Source organism: Dermacentor albipictus, chromosome 2 (assembly GCF_038994185.2).
Source record: "Dermacentor albipictus isolate Rhodes 1998 colony chromosome 2, USDA_Dalb.pri_finalv2, whole genome shotgun sequence".
Classification (NCBI taxonomy): Eukaryota; Metazoa; Arthropoda; class Arachnida; order Ixodida; family Ixodidae; genus Dermacentor; species Dermacentor albipictus.
The window spans coordinates 80,601,477-80,614,332 of NC_091822.1; the positions used below are offsets into that span (position 1 = coordinate 80,601,477).

Below are 12,856 nucleotides of genomic sequence, written 5' to 3' on the forward strand. Positions count from 1 at the left end.
GTAATACCGGCTGGATCAAATTTCTTGACTGAAATCAACAATGGTCGTTACTACATGGTCCAACGGTCTGGATCGAGTTTTTCTCTGCCGATGGTCAGAAACTCTCCGAACTGCATAATATATTGGGTACAAATTCAAATTTGCATAATATGGTTAAATTTGGAGAATATTTCAATTTTACAGCTTATTACTGCTGGTAAAAAGATTTTTAAATGCATTTTATTGAATAGCCTCACTTCTTGTTTTTAGCGTTTTCAGAATACTGCGCTAGCGGGCTCAGAGTGCGATCACACTCAAGGGGCCTGACTGCCATTTTTGGATCGCAATTGCAAATGACCCTGTAGCAACACACAATCCGGATCAACCTCGATCACGATTAGAAGAGTACGTGTGACACAAGTATAATCCTGCAATTTCATTTGTATTTTCTTACATGGAAAATCAGGGTGTCTACCAAGTTGATATTTCCAAATTCCCTGAGTTTTCCAGGTTTTTCCTAAATGCCTTTGCAAAATTCCCTGAACGAGACAGAACTTTGTTTTATGTCAAGACGGGCTGACACCATGTTGTCCGATGCTGTCACTCTCTAGTAAGCATGTGCATGTTGAAACAAAAAATGACTTAATTTAGTTTCAATAGTAAGGAGTAATATCTATTTTATTCAAAAACAGAAGGATGGTGTTACTAAAATGCACAGGAAATAAAATATATGCGAAAAATATGGCAAAGCACATTCCAAATCGATTCGATCATTTTCAAGTACAGATGAAAAATAGATGCACACAGAAGTAAATATTTTCGAATATGAGCTATTTCTATCAACTGATAGCAAGCTCATCGGTATGAGGCCTTAACTTTGCCACAACTAAGATTCTCTCTCAGCAGCTGGAAAGTCAACCTGAATTCTCCTGACATACTTTCAGCGCATACATCTCAATGTTGGATTTCACTGCTTTAAAGAGTTTACTTTGGTTTGGATAAGGGACACCTGAATCTCGGCATCAGCTAACACTTTGTTTTTGGAGCTCAAGCTCCTTTAAAGAAGTGGCGGCATGCTTCCTTTCCCGTTCATTCCTCAGTGCGCAGGTCCTTTCTGTTCTCATCCTCCTTCCACCACGCGTTCGCCCCATGGACCATTTGAAGCATCCTCTTGGTCAGTTGTACAGTCAACATCCGCTTTTTTTGGACTCCTTAGGGGCCATGAAAATGTCCGGAAAAAAATGAATGCATGTCTTCAACTACCCTTTAAGGGCTCCAATTGCCACAGGCACATCCAAAAAAGCTCTTGAGGCCTGCCAATAGCCTTATTGGGCATATCCGTACTCGTACTGTGACAGGAGATGGGGTGTACGCGTGTGTAGATAAGGAATACATACTGTGTCCCGAGACGACTGCCCCTTCCATTCTTGTTATGCTTCCCCACGTAACATTCCTGTACTGAGGCAAAGCTAACTTCCAGGGACTGGCATTGCGCAACGTGCTATGCTTTCCGAGCTTCAAAGCCAATCGCGAGGACTACAAAGGCAGAGTGGGTGCCCATTGGTGACGCCCCCAAATTTTATCATGAAAAACACGGCACCGCATGGCAAGAAGCTTAATAGAGGAAGCTAAGCCTAGCATTGCCACAGTGGTAGCTAGTGCTTTTAACGGAGCCGCGTGTGAGGTGGTGAGATAATCAAAATGGCGGCGGTGGTGGCTTTGATCAATGCCATTTCGGACCTGCAGTCACGGCAACATAGATTGGAGAGGTTTTGGTTAGGGGATGCAAGCGGCATGCATACCCTAATCTAAAACTCTACATTGACTCTATGGGGTATGTGGTGCCGCGAAGTCGTGCAAATTATCGGGCATGTCCGAAAAATCGGGTGTCTGGAAAATCGGTTAATTGTGCTTTGGCAATACCTCGAGCTGACGACAGGGTGTCAACGACGATTAGTTGCGATTCCTCTGTTAGTGGAGCCAGCATTAATGCGACTTTCGTTCCGTTTCAACAAAATTACAGCTAATTTTTCCCGACAGAAACACGAATTCCCTGAATTTTCCCCAAGTACTTCCAGACTATTAAAATTCCCTGAGAATTCCTGGAGAATTCCCGGTTTTCCTGGTTAGTAGACACCCTGAATACAGAGAACATAACAGTGCCGTCTTGTAAAGCCCATAACTTGAAATAATCGGCAACATATGTCAGATATGTTACACATGCCTCAAAGGCAAAATGGCACTCCTGTCTTATGGCGAGTGTTCGTCATTTGCCTGTCAGCTCTCCCAAGAGACTGACAACCAACTTTAGCAACAAATGGCTATCGAAACGATCCAGGAATCACAAGCGTTGGCCAGTGGCGTAGCCAGAAATTTTGTTCGGGGGGGGCTACGCCACTGGCCCCATATATACATATACATACATACATATATATATATATATATATATATATATATATATATATATATATATATATATATGGGGCCAGTGGCGTAGCCAGAAATTTTGTTCGAGGAAGCTTTCGCTCGGGTGCTCCTATTTCAATACATGTAGAAGGGGAATTCGTTTTTCCCTGCAACCACTTCACCAACATTGAGGAGGTTTGTTGCATTTAAAAGAAGAAGTTTAATTCTAGTGACTACTGGTTTCGAATTTTTCATTTAGGTGGTCAATTATTTATTAAAAATTGGCCAAATCGAAAATTTTCAGAAAATGAAACTATCAAGTGTAAAACTCCGTGACTCAACAATGAAAAATGATATCACAATTCTGTGAATTGCATCTAATAGTACATCTACAGCGGACAAAATGGATATGTTACACATGAATCTAAACAAAATTTCGTATTGTGGAAATACGGCTTGTGCAGAACCTTTGTGCACAACGTAACCAATTCACGTAAGATACAAATTGACATAGCAAACTTGTCCGGTTTGACTGTTATAACAAATGCCGTTTACAGAACCACAATGTCTGTTCTTCATGCATAGCTATTAGTTTGTAAACGTCGTGCTTCTATTTTTTCAAACTTTCGAATTTTTCAAAATATTTTAAACAAAATTTAGGCCCTAAATCGAAGTTGCGTTTCCAACAGAACTAGGATTTAACTTTCTCTCTGAAATGCAACCAATTTCAATAAAAGCGATTAGCAGGATTATCTAAGAAAAGCGTTTCTGCGTTTTACAAGTTTTTGAATAGGCCGCGTCGGATTGGGCCCGAGCTAAAGCTTCCTCTTAAACAATTTCTCAAGGGATCAAATCCATGAATAATAACTGCATTGTCATTGCCAAAGATGCTGCAAACGAATTCTTGAACGCTACGCACAGTCAAAACAATAAAATATGTATTTTTTCACAAGAGAATATACTCGTATGTGCCAAAAATTTTGCCCAAAATAACTGGTATCAATGCTTCCATATTTTTGGCTATTTAAGTAAAGAAAATATCACATGAACTTTAGAACTATATCAGGTCGAAACCAGGAAAGCTGTGCATGCCACTGATATGAAAAATTAAAAGGCAATGAACTGAACAAGTTGAGGACGAATATGTTAACGAAACTTTGTCATTCAAGAACCGGGCTTACATTCTTGTATATATGCAATGGCCAGTGAAAAATCTCAATGACGCTGTAATTTGTTTTAATGTATTACGCAGGAGCAGCTGGCACCGGTCGTGTATCGTGAGTAATTGCACCGAAATCATAGTCGCAACAGAGGGCACGTATAAAAAGCAGGAATTCTGCAAGATATACGAGGGCAAGTCAAATGAATGTGAGCCAACAACGGGGTACTTTATTTAAAAGTAGTCTTCATGAGAATTTGGACATTTGTCCCATTGACTAACGAGTCGCGTGATTCCTGTCTTATAAAACTCCTTGGGTTGCTGCTTCGAAAAGTCTGTATCTGGTTCCCTTGAGCTGTTTTTCGGCTGCCCCAAAATGTAGAAGTCGCAAGGTGACAGGTCTGAGCTGTATGGCGGATGCTGCAGCGTTTCCCACTTGAACTTTGCCAGTTTTGTATTAACCGCATAAGCGACGTGGGGAAAGGCATTGTCGTGGAACAAGATGACCCCATTCGTCAATTTTCCGCGTTATTCGTTCTTGATTGCAACACACTGCCGTTCTGGCGTTTCACAATATAGGAAACAATTGACAGCCTCTCAAGATTTAGCAAATTCTATCAGTAATGGACCCTGACGACCGAAAAAAAAGTCAACAACGCCTTTCCAGCGGAAATGATGGCATTTGCGTTCTTTGGGCGTGGTAAATTCATACGTTTCCACTGTAAGCTTTGCCGTCGTGTTTCAGGCTCGTAGTAGTATCAAGTTTCAGGCTCGTAGTATCAAGGTTCGTCCCCAATCACAAATGCAAACAAGAAGTCGTCATCGTCATTGTGATACCCGATCAGATGAGTCAAGGCAGCGCGAAACTTCTCCGTCTTCTCGCGATGGATCAAAATCTTGGGGATCCATTGCGCACCAAAGAGCCGATAACCGAGAAGCTCATGAATTATGGCGTGAACCGAACCATGACTGATGTTCAGACGGTCTACCAGTTCATCGATGCTTATGCTCCCTTCTTGTTTCATCAGCTCATGAACCTTTGAAATTGTGTGGGGGGTGATTGCACGATGGTTTTGGCCCGGTCTTGGAATGTCTTTACAACGTCTTTTAAACCGTTTCCTCCAACGCTTGACAGTGGTCAATGAAATGCCGTGTTCAACGTAAACGGCAGCCATACGGCGATTAATTTCTGTTTTGGGAACACCTTTAGCTGTCAAAAACTTCGCGACACCGAGCTGTTAAACTTTTGAAGTGTCCACCATGCGACGCAACCATATTCAACCCAGTGTATGAGAGCATTAAAGAACAGTTATCTTCACACCTGCATGTCACTTTGTAAATGAGACATGCCGTTCTCCTACGCGCATGCCTCGCAGATAATGAACCGAACCATTATTGCGCGATTAGGGTAGGCGCACTTTCATTTGACTCGCCCTCGTACATTAGAAATGCAAAGATACAATGGGATATACAAATGCGAAAATACGGCTTGATAAAGGACAAAAAAGTGTCACTGGAAACAAAGTTCACTGCATGTATACACAAAACCTCGCAACAAGATATTTAAGTATACGTATAAGTCTCCAATGAGTCTATGTATGTAAGAAAAAGTAACTGTATGTAATGCGTCAAACAAGGCAAATAAACATGTCGCACAATCATAGATTCACAGAATCCTAGATTCCGCCCCCATTCCATCCACTCCCCCCGATGTATTGCGCGCGACGGAAGGCGGCGCGCTTGCTCCCCGCTTTTCTCCTTTGCGCACACAAGACTGAGCCACCATCGTCGGCTCATCCATTCCACCTCCCCTCCTACGCTTTCACTCGCACATACAGCATGCAGCGGGTACTCACGATTTTATCACCCTTGGACATTATACGAAACATGAGGGCGACGGCGACGGCAGGAATGCGCCTGGAGTGTCCATATAATTGCTTTCGCAATAATATAATAAACGTATCCGGAAACTGAAGCGTCCCGTCGCCCATTACTTTGCGCAAAAGAAGTATCAAAATCGAACTTTCACCATGCGACAATTCGCTGCGCCGCAACAATGTATTTTTTTTTCTGTGGGGCGGAGGCACCGAAATGAAAGAAAGAACGCATAGGAAAGTATGTTGGCCAGAATCGAATGCCTACATCGGGCACCTAATGGGGCTGCGGAATTAATACCGAAGAAAACATGAGATGATTGGCCCATTGAGAACCATACGCATACTGCTCAGTATCCTACACCGGCGAAACAAGACTTTCCGGAAAGGTTCCGCTCAAGGAACGCGGCGCAATCCTTCGAGTCCCCGCAGTGATGGCGGCGAGCGATCATTGTTTTTTTTTCTCGTCTGCTAGCCAGAAAGCTTCCAAAACTCTGTCAGGTGAAAATCCACTCAGCCAGAGCAAACCGAACGCCCACCGAAGTGCACCGCGCGGTGGTCGGGGCCATACGAGAAAAACATATGCGCTCTGGCTCGCTCTGGCAGCCCGCGGGTAGGGTAGCGAGAACAAAAAAAAAATTGAAGAGGCTCAATGTGTCCTCGGCGAATAAAAGTCAAAGTAGAACAAATAAATAAGAACGTAGTTACTTTCGCTGGCTTTAGTGTCTTGACATGGATGTTCTGGCGTAGGCTAAAAAAATGTTGATATTTTTTTATGTGACATGACGGCACAAATGAACCACCCCAACGCATCGTCTCATTGGACCTCGCTGCGTGCTTTGTCAACTGGTCTGCTAGTGTGTTGATATGGCTTGTCTCATTGCATGTTCCGATGTAAGACTTTAGAAAAGTCAATGGACCTTTGGCGTCAAATGTTTAAAACATTAAACCCACAAAGTTCCGCAATTGAAAATTTAAAGCACAACTTTGGAAATGTCAATGCACGTTTCACATCAAGAGCTTATGAGATTTATACCCATAAAGTTTCGCAATTGATATCCATGCGCTCCATATATTCCGTGGCCTCAGTGAGATGCCGCGGCGAGCCCGCTCACCATCAAAGCGCCCTTAAACTTTGTGCTCGGATGGGACTGCTTGGCGTTATATGACTGCCGGTGTATGGGCGTTGCCACGAAATCCAGCCCGAGTTCGCAATCTTCGCGGTTAAATCTCTTTTCGAGCGTCAAAAAGACATTCTAGACAAAATCCAGAGTGATTTCCGGCGCCGGGGGTCGCTTTGGTCGGCGGTGCATGGACAGCACGAAAAAATTTCGGGGGGGGGGGCTGAAGCCCCATAAGCCCCCCCCCTGGCTACGCCCCTGGCGTTGGCATATGCAAATGAGTGAGCAAGCCGACTGATGCTGCACTGGCTCTCCTGCTGCTGCGGCCAGTTGTGCATTATCACCGACACCAAGGCCATACAACTGCTTCAGGGCTACGACACAGGCTGCACTGCTCACTGTTCCGAACTCGATACATATGGGATGTCTATAAACATTGATTCAAGCCAAGCCACCTTCACTAAAGTAAAGGAGCTATGCAAGAACTGAAAAATCGAAACCCGTGCCCAACTCGTCTGGACTACATTGCACACGACTCCATGTGCAGCGCTGCGGCTGCAACTTTCACTTAATAGACGAGAGAAATATTGTCTGCAAATGTAGCAACCTATTCACAGTGAAACTTAAGCAAGTTCTACAAATACACACATTTTCACAAACATGGAGTGGGGAGGTAGCCCTCCTCAAAAACAAGGTCCCCAGAAAGTTTCTCCAGATCTGTTGCAAGCAGACTGCACCATAATCAACAGGAGCGCCGTGAAGTAAAAACACACCTTCGACTGGATGGGGAAGAGGCGGAGTGTCCAGGCCCTGGCCATAGCACGCTAGCATACACTGGTCTAGCCGTGCTAGCGACGGATACGTCGGGTGTGTTGGCTGCTGGAGGAAGAAGTGGCCCGCTGTCACCAGGCTCGTCAGCACCACATCACAGGTCACAGCATCTGGCAAGCGCAGCTGAAACAGATCGCCCTCCCTATTAGTCAGGTGCTGGTTAAGAACTCAGAGGCAACCCACCTCAAAGGACACATTGTCCCAGCCCCCCTTGCCTTTCATATCCTATGCAACTATGGTCCTAGTCTTTGCTTCTTTTTTCAAAACTTTTTTTTTTACTAAACTCCTCACCCTGCTAAGAAAGTTTCGAGAACATGAGGTGCATATTAGTGAAGGCATCAATAGACCTCTCCCTGTTTGCAAACAGTGCACCGTGAATGCGGGTGCCCCTGCTGACTCCCAAATCTTCGAAGTGGGCGCTGGTTGGGTTCATGTGTTCGTGTGGCCCGTTCTCGCTGCGTAAGAGCACTGCTTGTATATGGACTGCCACGATCATAATTCTAGTATATTGCTATTTCCTGAAGTGACAGCATCTACAAACTGTGCTTAGAGCACAACATAGCGTTGTTGCCAAGTGCATGGTTCCCTTAAGTCAGCATGTAGTGACATCGTAAGAGTGTGCCTTTTCCGTAGACTGAACGGCCACAAAAATTTATTACTCTTCGAAAGCGAACATTTTATCAACAATGATGCGCATTTTCACGGTGCCAAAATGGTACTTTGCTTAAAAGAGTGGTCCACAGACAAAGATTTGTACAGCACTGTCGTGCACCCTATTTACATTGTAGCTTTAGACAATATACAAGATGAACTTTGTCTAGACTATCAGCCTTACCATCATGGCGGCTCAGTGGAGCCATACCAAGTGGCGGCGCCTAAATTCAGATGAGGGAGGAATGCAGAAATACCAGTTACCATGCTTTAGGAGCACGGCAGGATACCCCAGGTGGTCAAAGTTTTTCCACAGCCTTTCCTTACAGCGTCCCCCAGGGATGATGGTACACCATAATGTAATTTTAATTATTAGTCATGGTCATGGGAATGTACAAAGCAGAAGCGTGCATAGGAACATAATCCGTTGTGCAGTAATGTCCCTGTGTCTGCTGCCTCTATTTGCTGCTGTCAACTTTACAAGGTGCTACTTTTGCATGGTTATGTGCATCATCACAGCATGCAGCCCATGCCGTAAAGGTAGTATAACAATAAAGAAAAAGAAAAAGCACAGTTTTACTTAACACTTGTGGGATCTGCGTTAGAGCCCTGTAATTTCAGTGGGTTACCTTTTGGGCATTAACTGTGGTGTAATGCATATACACAGGTTCGGCAGTGGTCAAAACATGCTAGGAGCTCATTTACAGTGATACCTTTCAGTCAATAGATTATGCTCAACAAAGGTTTTCTTTTCTTTTTTTCTGCACACAGGGCAGATGGCATTGAGATACACGCACTCACTAATCATCACAATCCATTCGTTCTCCCCTGTTGAAAGAATTATGGGTGCTGAAGTTCTACCGATGCCTGATCACTATGACTGGCCTCTTTACATGCAACACATGTCCAGTCTCGCAGGCAAGTTGTATTGCTGACCGCGTAGTACACACACTCACACACACACACAATGTTGTACACTTCCCTATGCAAAGATGAGCCGATATTGTCGCTATTTTTTTGCTGCATACTTTACCAAGACAAATGTGGCACCTTTCCATGGAAAGGCTACTATTCCTTATCGCACAATCCACCACAGACCACCATGCGGTTTCTGTTCGCAAGTAAAAAAGGCCAACATTGCCAGATTTTCACAATGCAGTTTATGACATGCCGATGTTTTCCAACACACAATGCTGCTAAGCTAGCTGGAGAGAAGTGTGGTGATTCACAAAAAAAAAAAAAAAAAAAAAAGATTTCATGTGGTGCTCACCTACACCAACCACTGCGTGACTGCATCATGGAGAAAGCTGGGGGTGGCTGTGTTTTGTCAAGCAGAGTGACTGCAAGCGTGTCGGCAACGCGGTGTGACGCACCCCGGGAGAGGTCTATCGGGTCACTGTGCACTATGAAAGGAGGGGTTTGGCAGTGAGCTGCTTTGTACATGAGGTCAACGAATCTCTTATTCAATTTATGCTGCGAGCTGTCTTTGCCTCCCACACTTTGGCAGCCATGGCACCCTCTCTTCATGGCAATGGTTTCTTCAAGGAAACTAGTTCCTGAAGCGCAGATGGATCAATGACAGGGGCATCATGCTTTTTTTTAGAGCACCCGCTCCTGGAATGTTGACTTGACTGACTATAATGCAGTAGATACACAAGGAATGGGCAAGACAGTTCAGATGTCGCAACACAACAGACATGGCTATGAGTAGGAGAGTCACTGTGCCAGAGATTACCTCCATTCATTTCGCAAAATGCAGAAAAATTTATTTGCTAAAGCACTGGTGCTATGGCACTCATTCCTAGCAGTAAGCACTCACTCATTTAATTTAGACCTTCAGGGTTTCCTCAATGTGCCCCTAAGAGCAGGGTACATAAGTGCTTTCGCATTCCACCTCAATCGAGATGCAGTCATGGCGGATGCGAATTGAATCCTCAAACTTCTGCTCAGCAGCAGAATGCCACAGAGCCAGAGCAGTGGGTATACATACGTGGGTCCTGCACCTGTGTGGCTGCCAATATTCACAGGCGTTGTCTTCCTATCCGAGCAACGATGCAATAATACTGCTTTCCCTGCATCACAGTGCATCGCTCTAGTGCTCTACATCCCAGACGTATCTCTACATCTTGAAGTTTGCATGAGCGCATTTCACCACAATAAGAAGCACATGCAAATAGCAACAAGTTACAGCGGAACAGTGCAGGATACGAGAGGAACAAATACCTGTAAAGTCTCTGGCAGCGTGATTGTGCCTGGGTAGTGCATGGGCTCAGCGTTCACCTGGACCAGCGTCAAGTTCGGATACGCATGCGGGGGGAACTTTTTCCTTATGAGCTCGAGCGCTGTGCGGATCTCCTCTGTTGTGCCTGCATGGTGAATCCCTCAATGAAACCCCCTGCTTCTGCAACCACAGGGCAAAACATTATGGGTAGCTACAAGCACACGCTGTGCTACAATGACAGTTATCTAAACTCCAGTTTACATTCACTGAAGCACAGTTGAACCTTGGTGCTATTATAATGAAACAGGCTATAAAAATATAACGAATGTGACAAACAAGACGACACTTTTGACATCCTCATGGCAATACAGGAATTTACTAGCCTCACTTCAAGTAAATGCAGACAGCCGTTTTGTGCCAGATATTCACAAAGTATTTAGGTAGGGCACAATTACAAATTGAGTTTTAAAGGTCTTGCTTATTGCGTCATCTGGCAAGGTGTCAAACATACTCCCCCTTGACACTGTATGTAGAATGCCATTTGTGTGGCATTGAAGTCCAACAGATCCCTGTAGCAGGTGGGTAGCTACGTGCACAGTTAGCTACATGCTTCACTCGCAATGCCAATCTTGAGTACCCACTACCTACAGGTAGACCTAAGCAGAACAGATGCCCTGTTGCTTTTACTGAACAATGAGCACCCACAGTGTATTTGCACAGCCACAAAACTACACATACTTTCACAGGGCCTCTTAATGTGTACAATGAGAAAACTGAATTGAAAAAATCTTATTGTATAAGGAAAGGGTCGTGGAAGCAGGTGGAAGGGGCCCCTAGTCCAGGGCTCCACTGGCCACAGCAGCCCACCGTGCCTCCTGAGCCTCCTTTTCCTCGCTGGTGAGCCAGGTTTCCCAATGCTCTGTTATGAATTTTCGCGCTGAAATGTGAGGCGTATTAATATTTGGTGGCCTGAGCTCACATTCCCACGTAATGGTGGTGAGAGTTGGCTGACCTCTGTACCACGGGCAAGTGCCCATGTATGCAGTGGGGTGGATGGCATGACAAAGCATGAGGAAACAGCGTGTACATGTGCGTGCAATGTGCTGATGTGAGTTCAAAGGTACTAAGTGCGAGAAAACTGGGGAAATAATCTAGTGCATGTGAAAACGATTTTGACAACACAGTCCTGGCGTATCACTTTTTTAAAAATCATGGTCCTAAAAATGCCAACGATCATTCGTGGTACATGATAGCCCAAGTGTGAATGTATGACAACAAGCAAGCTGAAATGTCCAAATTCGCACACGAAGGTGGAAAGGAACAATGTGCGTGCATATTACACACTATTCCTTGTCGACACCTGCAAGTTTGCAAGGGCAAGCATACACACCTTGAATAGAGCAAATCTTCAGCTTGGAGGAGAAGGGGTGTTGCTGCACATATATGCGGGTGTTGGAGCGAGACTTGATGGCTGTCACGTTACGCCCACCCTGGCCAATAAATCGACCGCACAGTTCCCTTGGCAGCTCAAACTCGTACGTGCGTGACAGCTCCTCCTCAGGAGAGAGGTTCCCAGCACCACCAGCCGCTTCACTGCCACCATGGATATCACTGCCGCCTTTGCCACTGTCACTGGAGCCCTGCGCAGAAACAATGAAATGCCAACTAAGCAGAGCTCTGGTAAAGGCGGCTGTTTCATGCACAAACATTATGTAGCCTCGATGTATAACTGGCAAAGATTTCTCCACAAAAGCACTGTCCCGAGATTCAGCTGCAATCGTAACACTAAATCCATGCCATGTGCATTGGGCTCTCTAAAGGTAAAAGATGTAAAGATGTATAAGGTTAAGAGCACGGCAATTAAAGGTTTGCGCAGATGTACGGGGGTGCACCGTCACTGCGTGGCAACACCTGCCATGACTGACCTAACGAGACCTTGGCCGAATGCAGTATTTATTCAAATAGCAATGCTCATGCCCACACATCTTCCTTACTGCCAATGTTTTTCGTATTGCTGTATTATTTCAAGTGCCACGGGTATCAAACAAGTTTCTTCAATCTGGGCATATTCAAGCTACTGCCTATTTAGAGTGCAGTGCGGTCAGTATTTACAACAAACAAATAACTACGCCAGAGCAGATACAGTCAAAAGGACATGGTGACACACTGAGGCGCTGTGGGAACTTCAGGGGCCGCATCACGTTTATTTTCAGCTTTTTCTGGCAAGCTAAGCCTATCGTCATGGTAAGAGTGGCCACTATACATTGCAGAAATGCAATTATCAATATGACTACAGTTGAATGCCTTCTAACAAAGTACTTAGGACCTCTGTAATCGTTCTTTATACAGGTCACTTTGTTGTAATGGTCGCGCAGCGTTATAACGGCGCTGGACTGTACACCTCTAGGTTGAGCTCCGCTTTGCATTATACCAAATCTGAGCTTCTAGATCCGGGCTGGAATGCCTATACGACAGAAAGGCCGATTATTAGTTTGGTTATGTTATACGTCCCGCTACCCTCCATGCTGAGGTTGTTGCTGGACATGGCAAAATACACTGCATTAAATAAAGGCTATCACGTTTGAGCTGCTCTTCTCTGACCTTGACAAAATGG

General features: G+C 44.8%; 1 protein-coding gene across 6 annotated transcripts in view; it reads right to left on the minus strand.

Moving 5' to 3' along the window:
- Positions 1-12,856, minus strand: part of LOC135896089 (A-kinase anchor protein 1, mitochondrial-like) — a 130,512-nt gene that overhangs the window by 12,450 nt on the left and 105,206 nt on the right. For all 6 annotated transcript variants that reach the window (XM_065424420.1, XM_065424421.1, XM_065424424.1 and 3 more), the window contains 3 exons: positions 11,633-11,882; positions 10,245-10,387; positions 7,313-7,493 (listed from right to left, as the gene is read on the minus strand). In XM_065424420.1, coding sequence (XP_065280492.1) covers positions 7,313-7,493; positions 10,245-10,387; positions 11,633-11,882 — 574 coding nt within the window. The remainder of the gene's footprint in view (positions 1-7,312; positions 7,494-10,244; positions 10,388-11,632; positions 11,883-12,856) is intronic.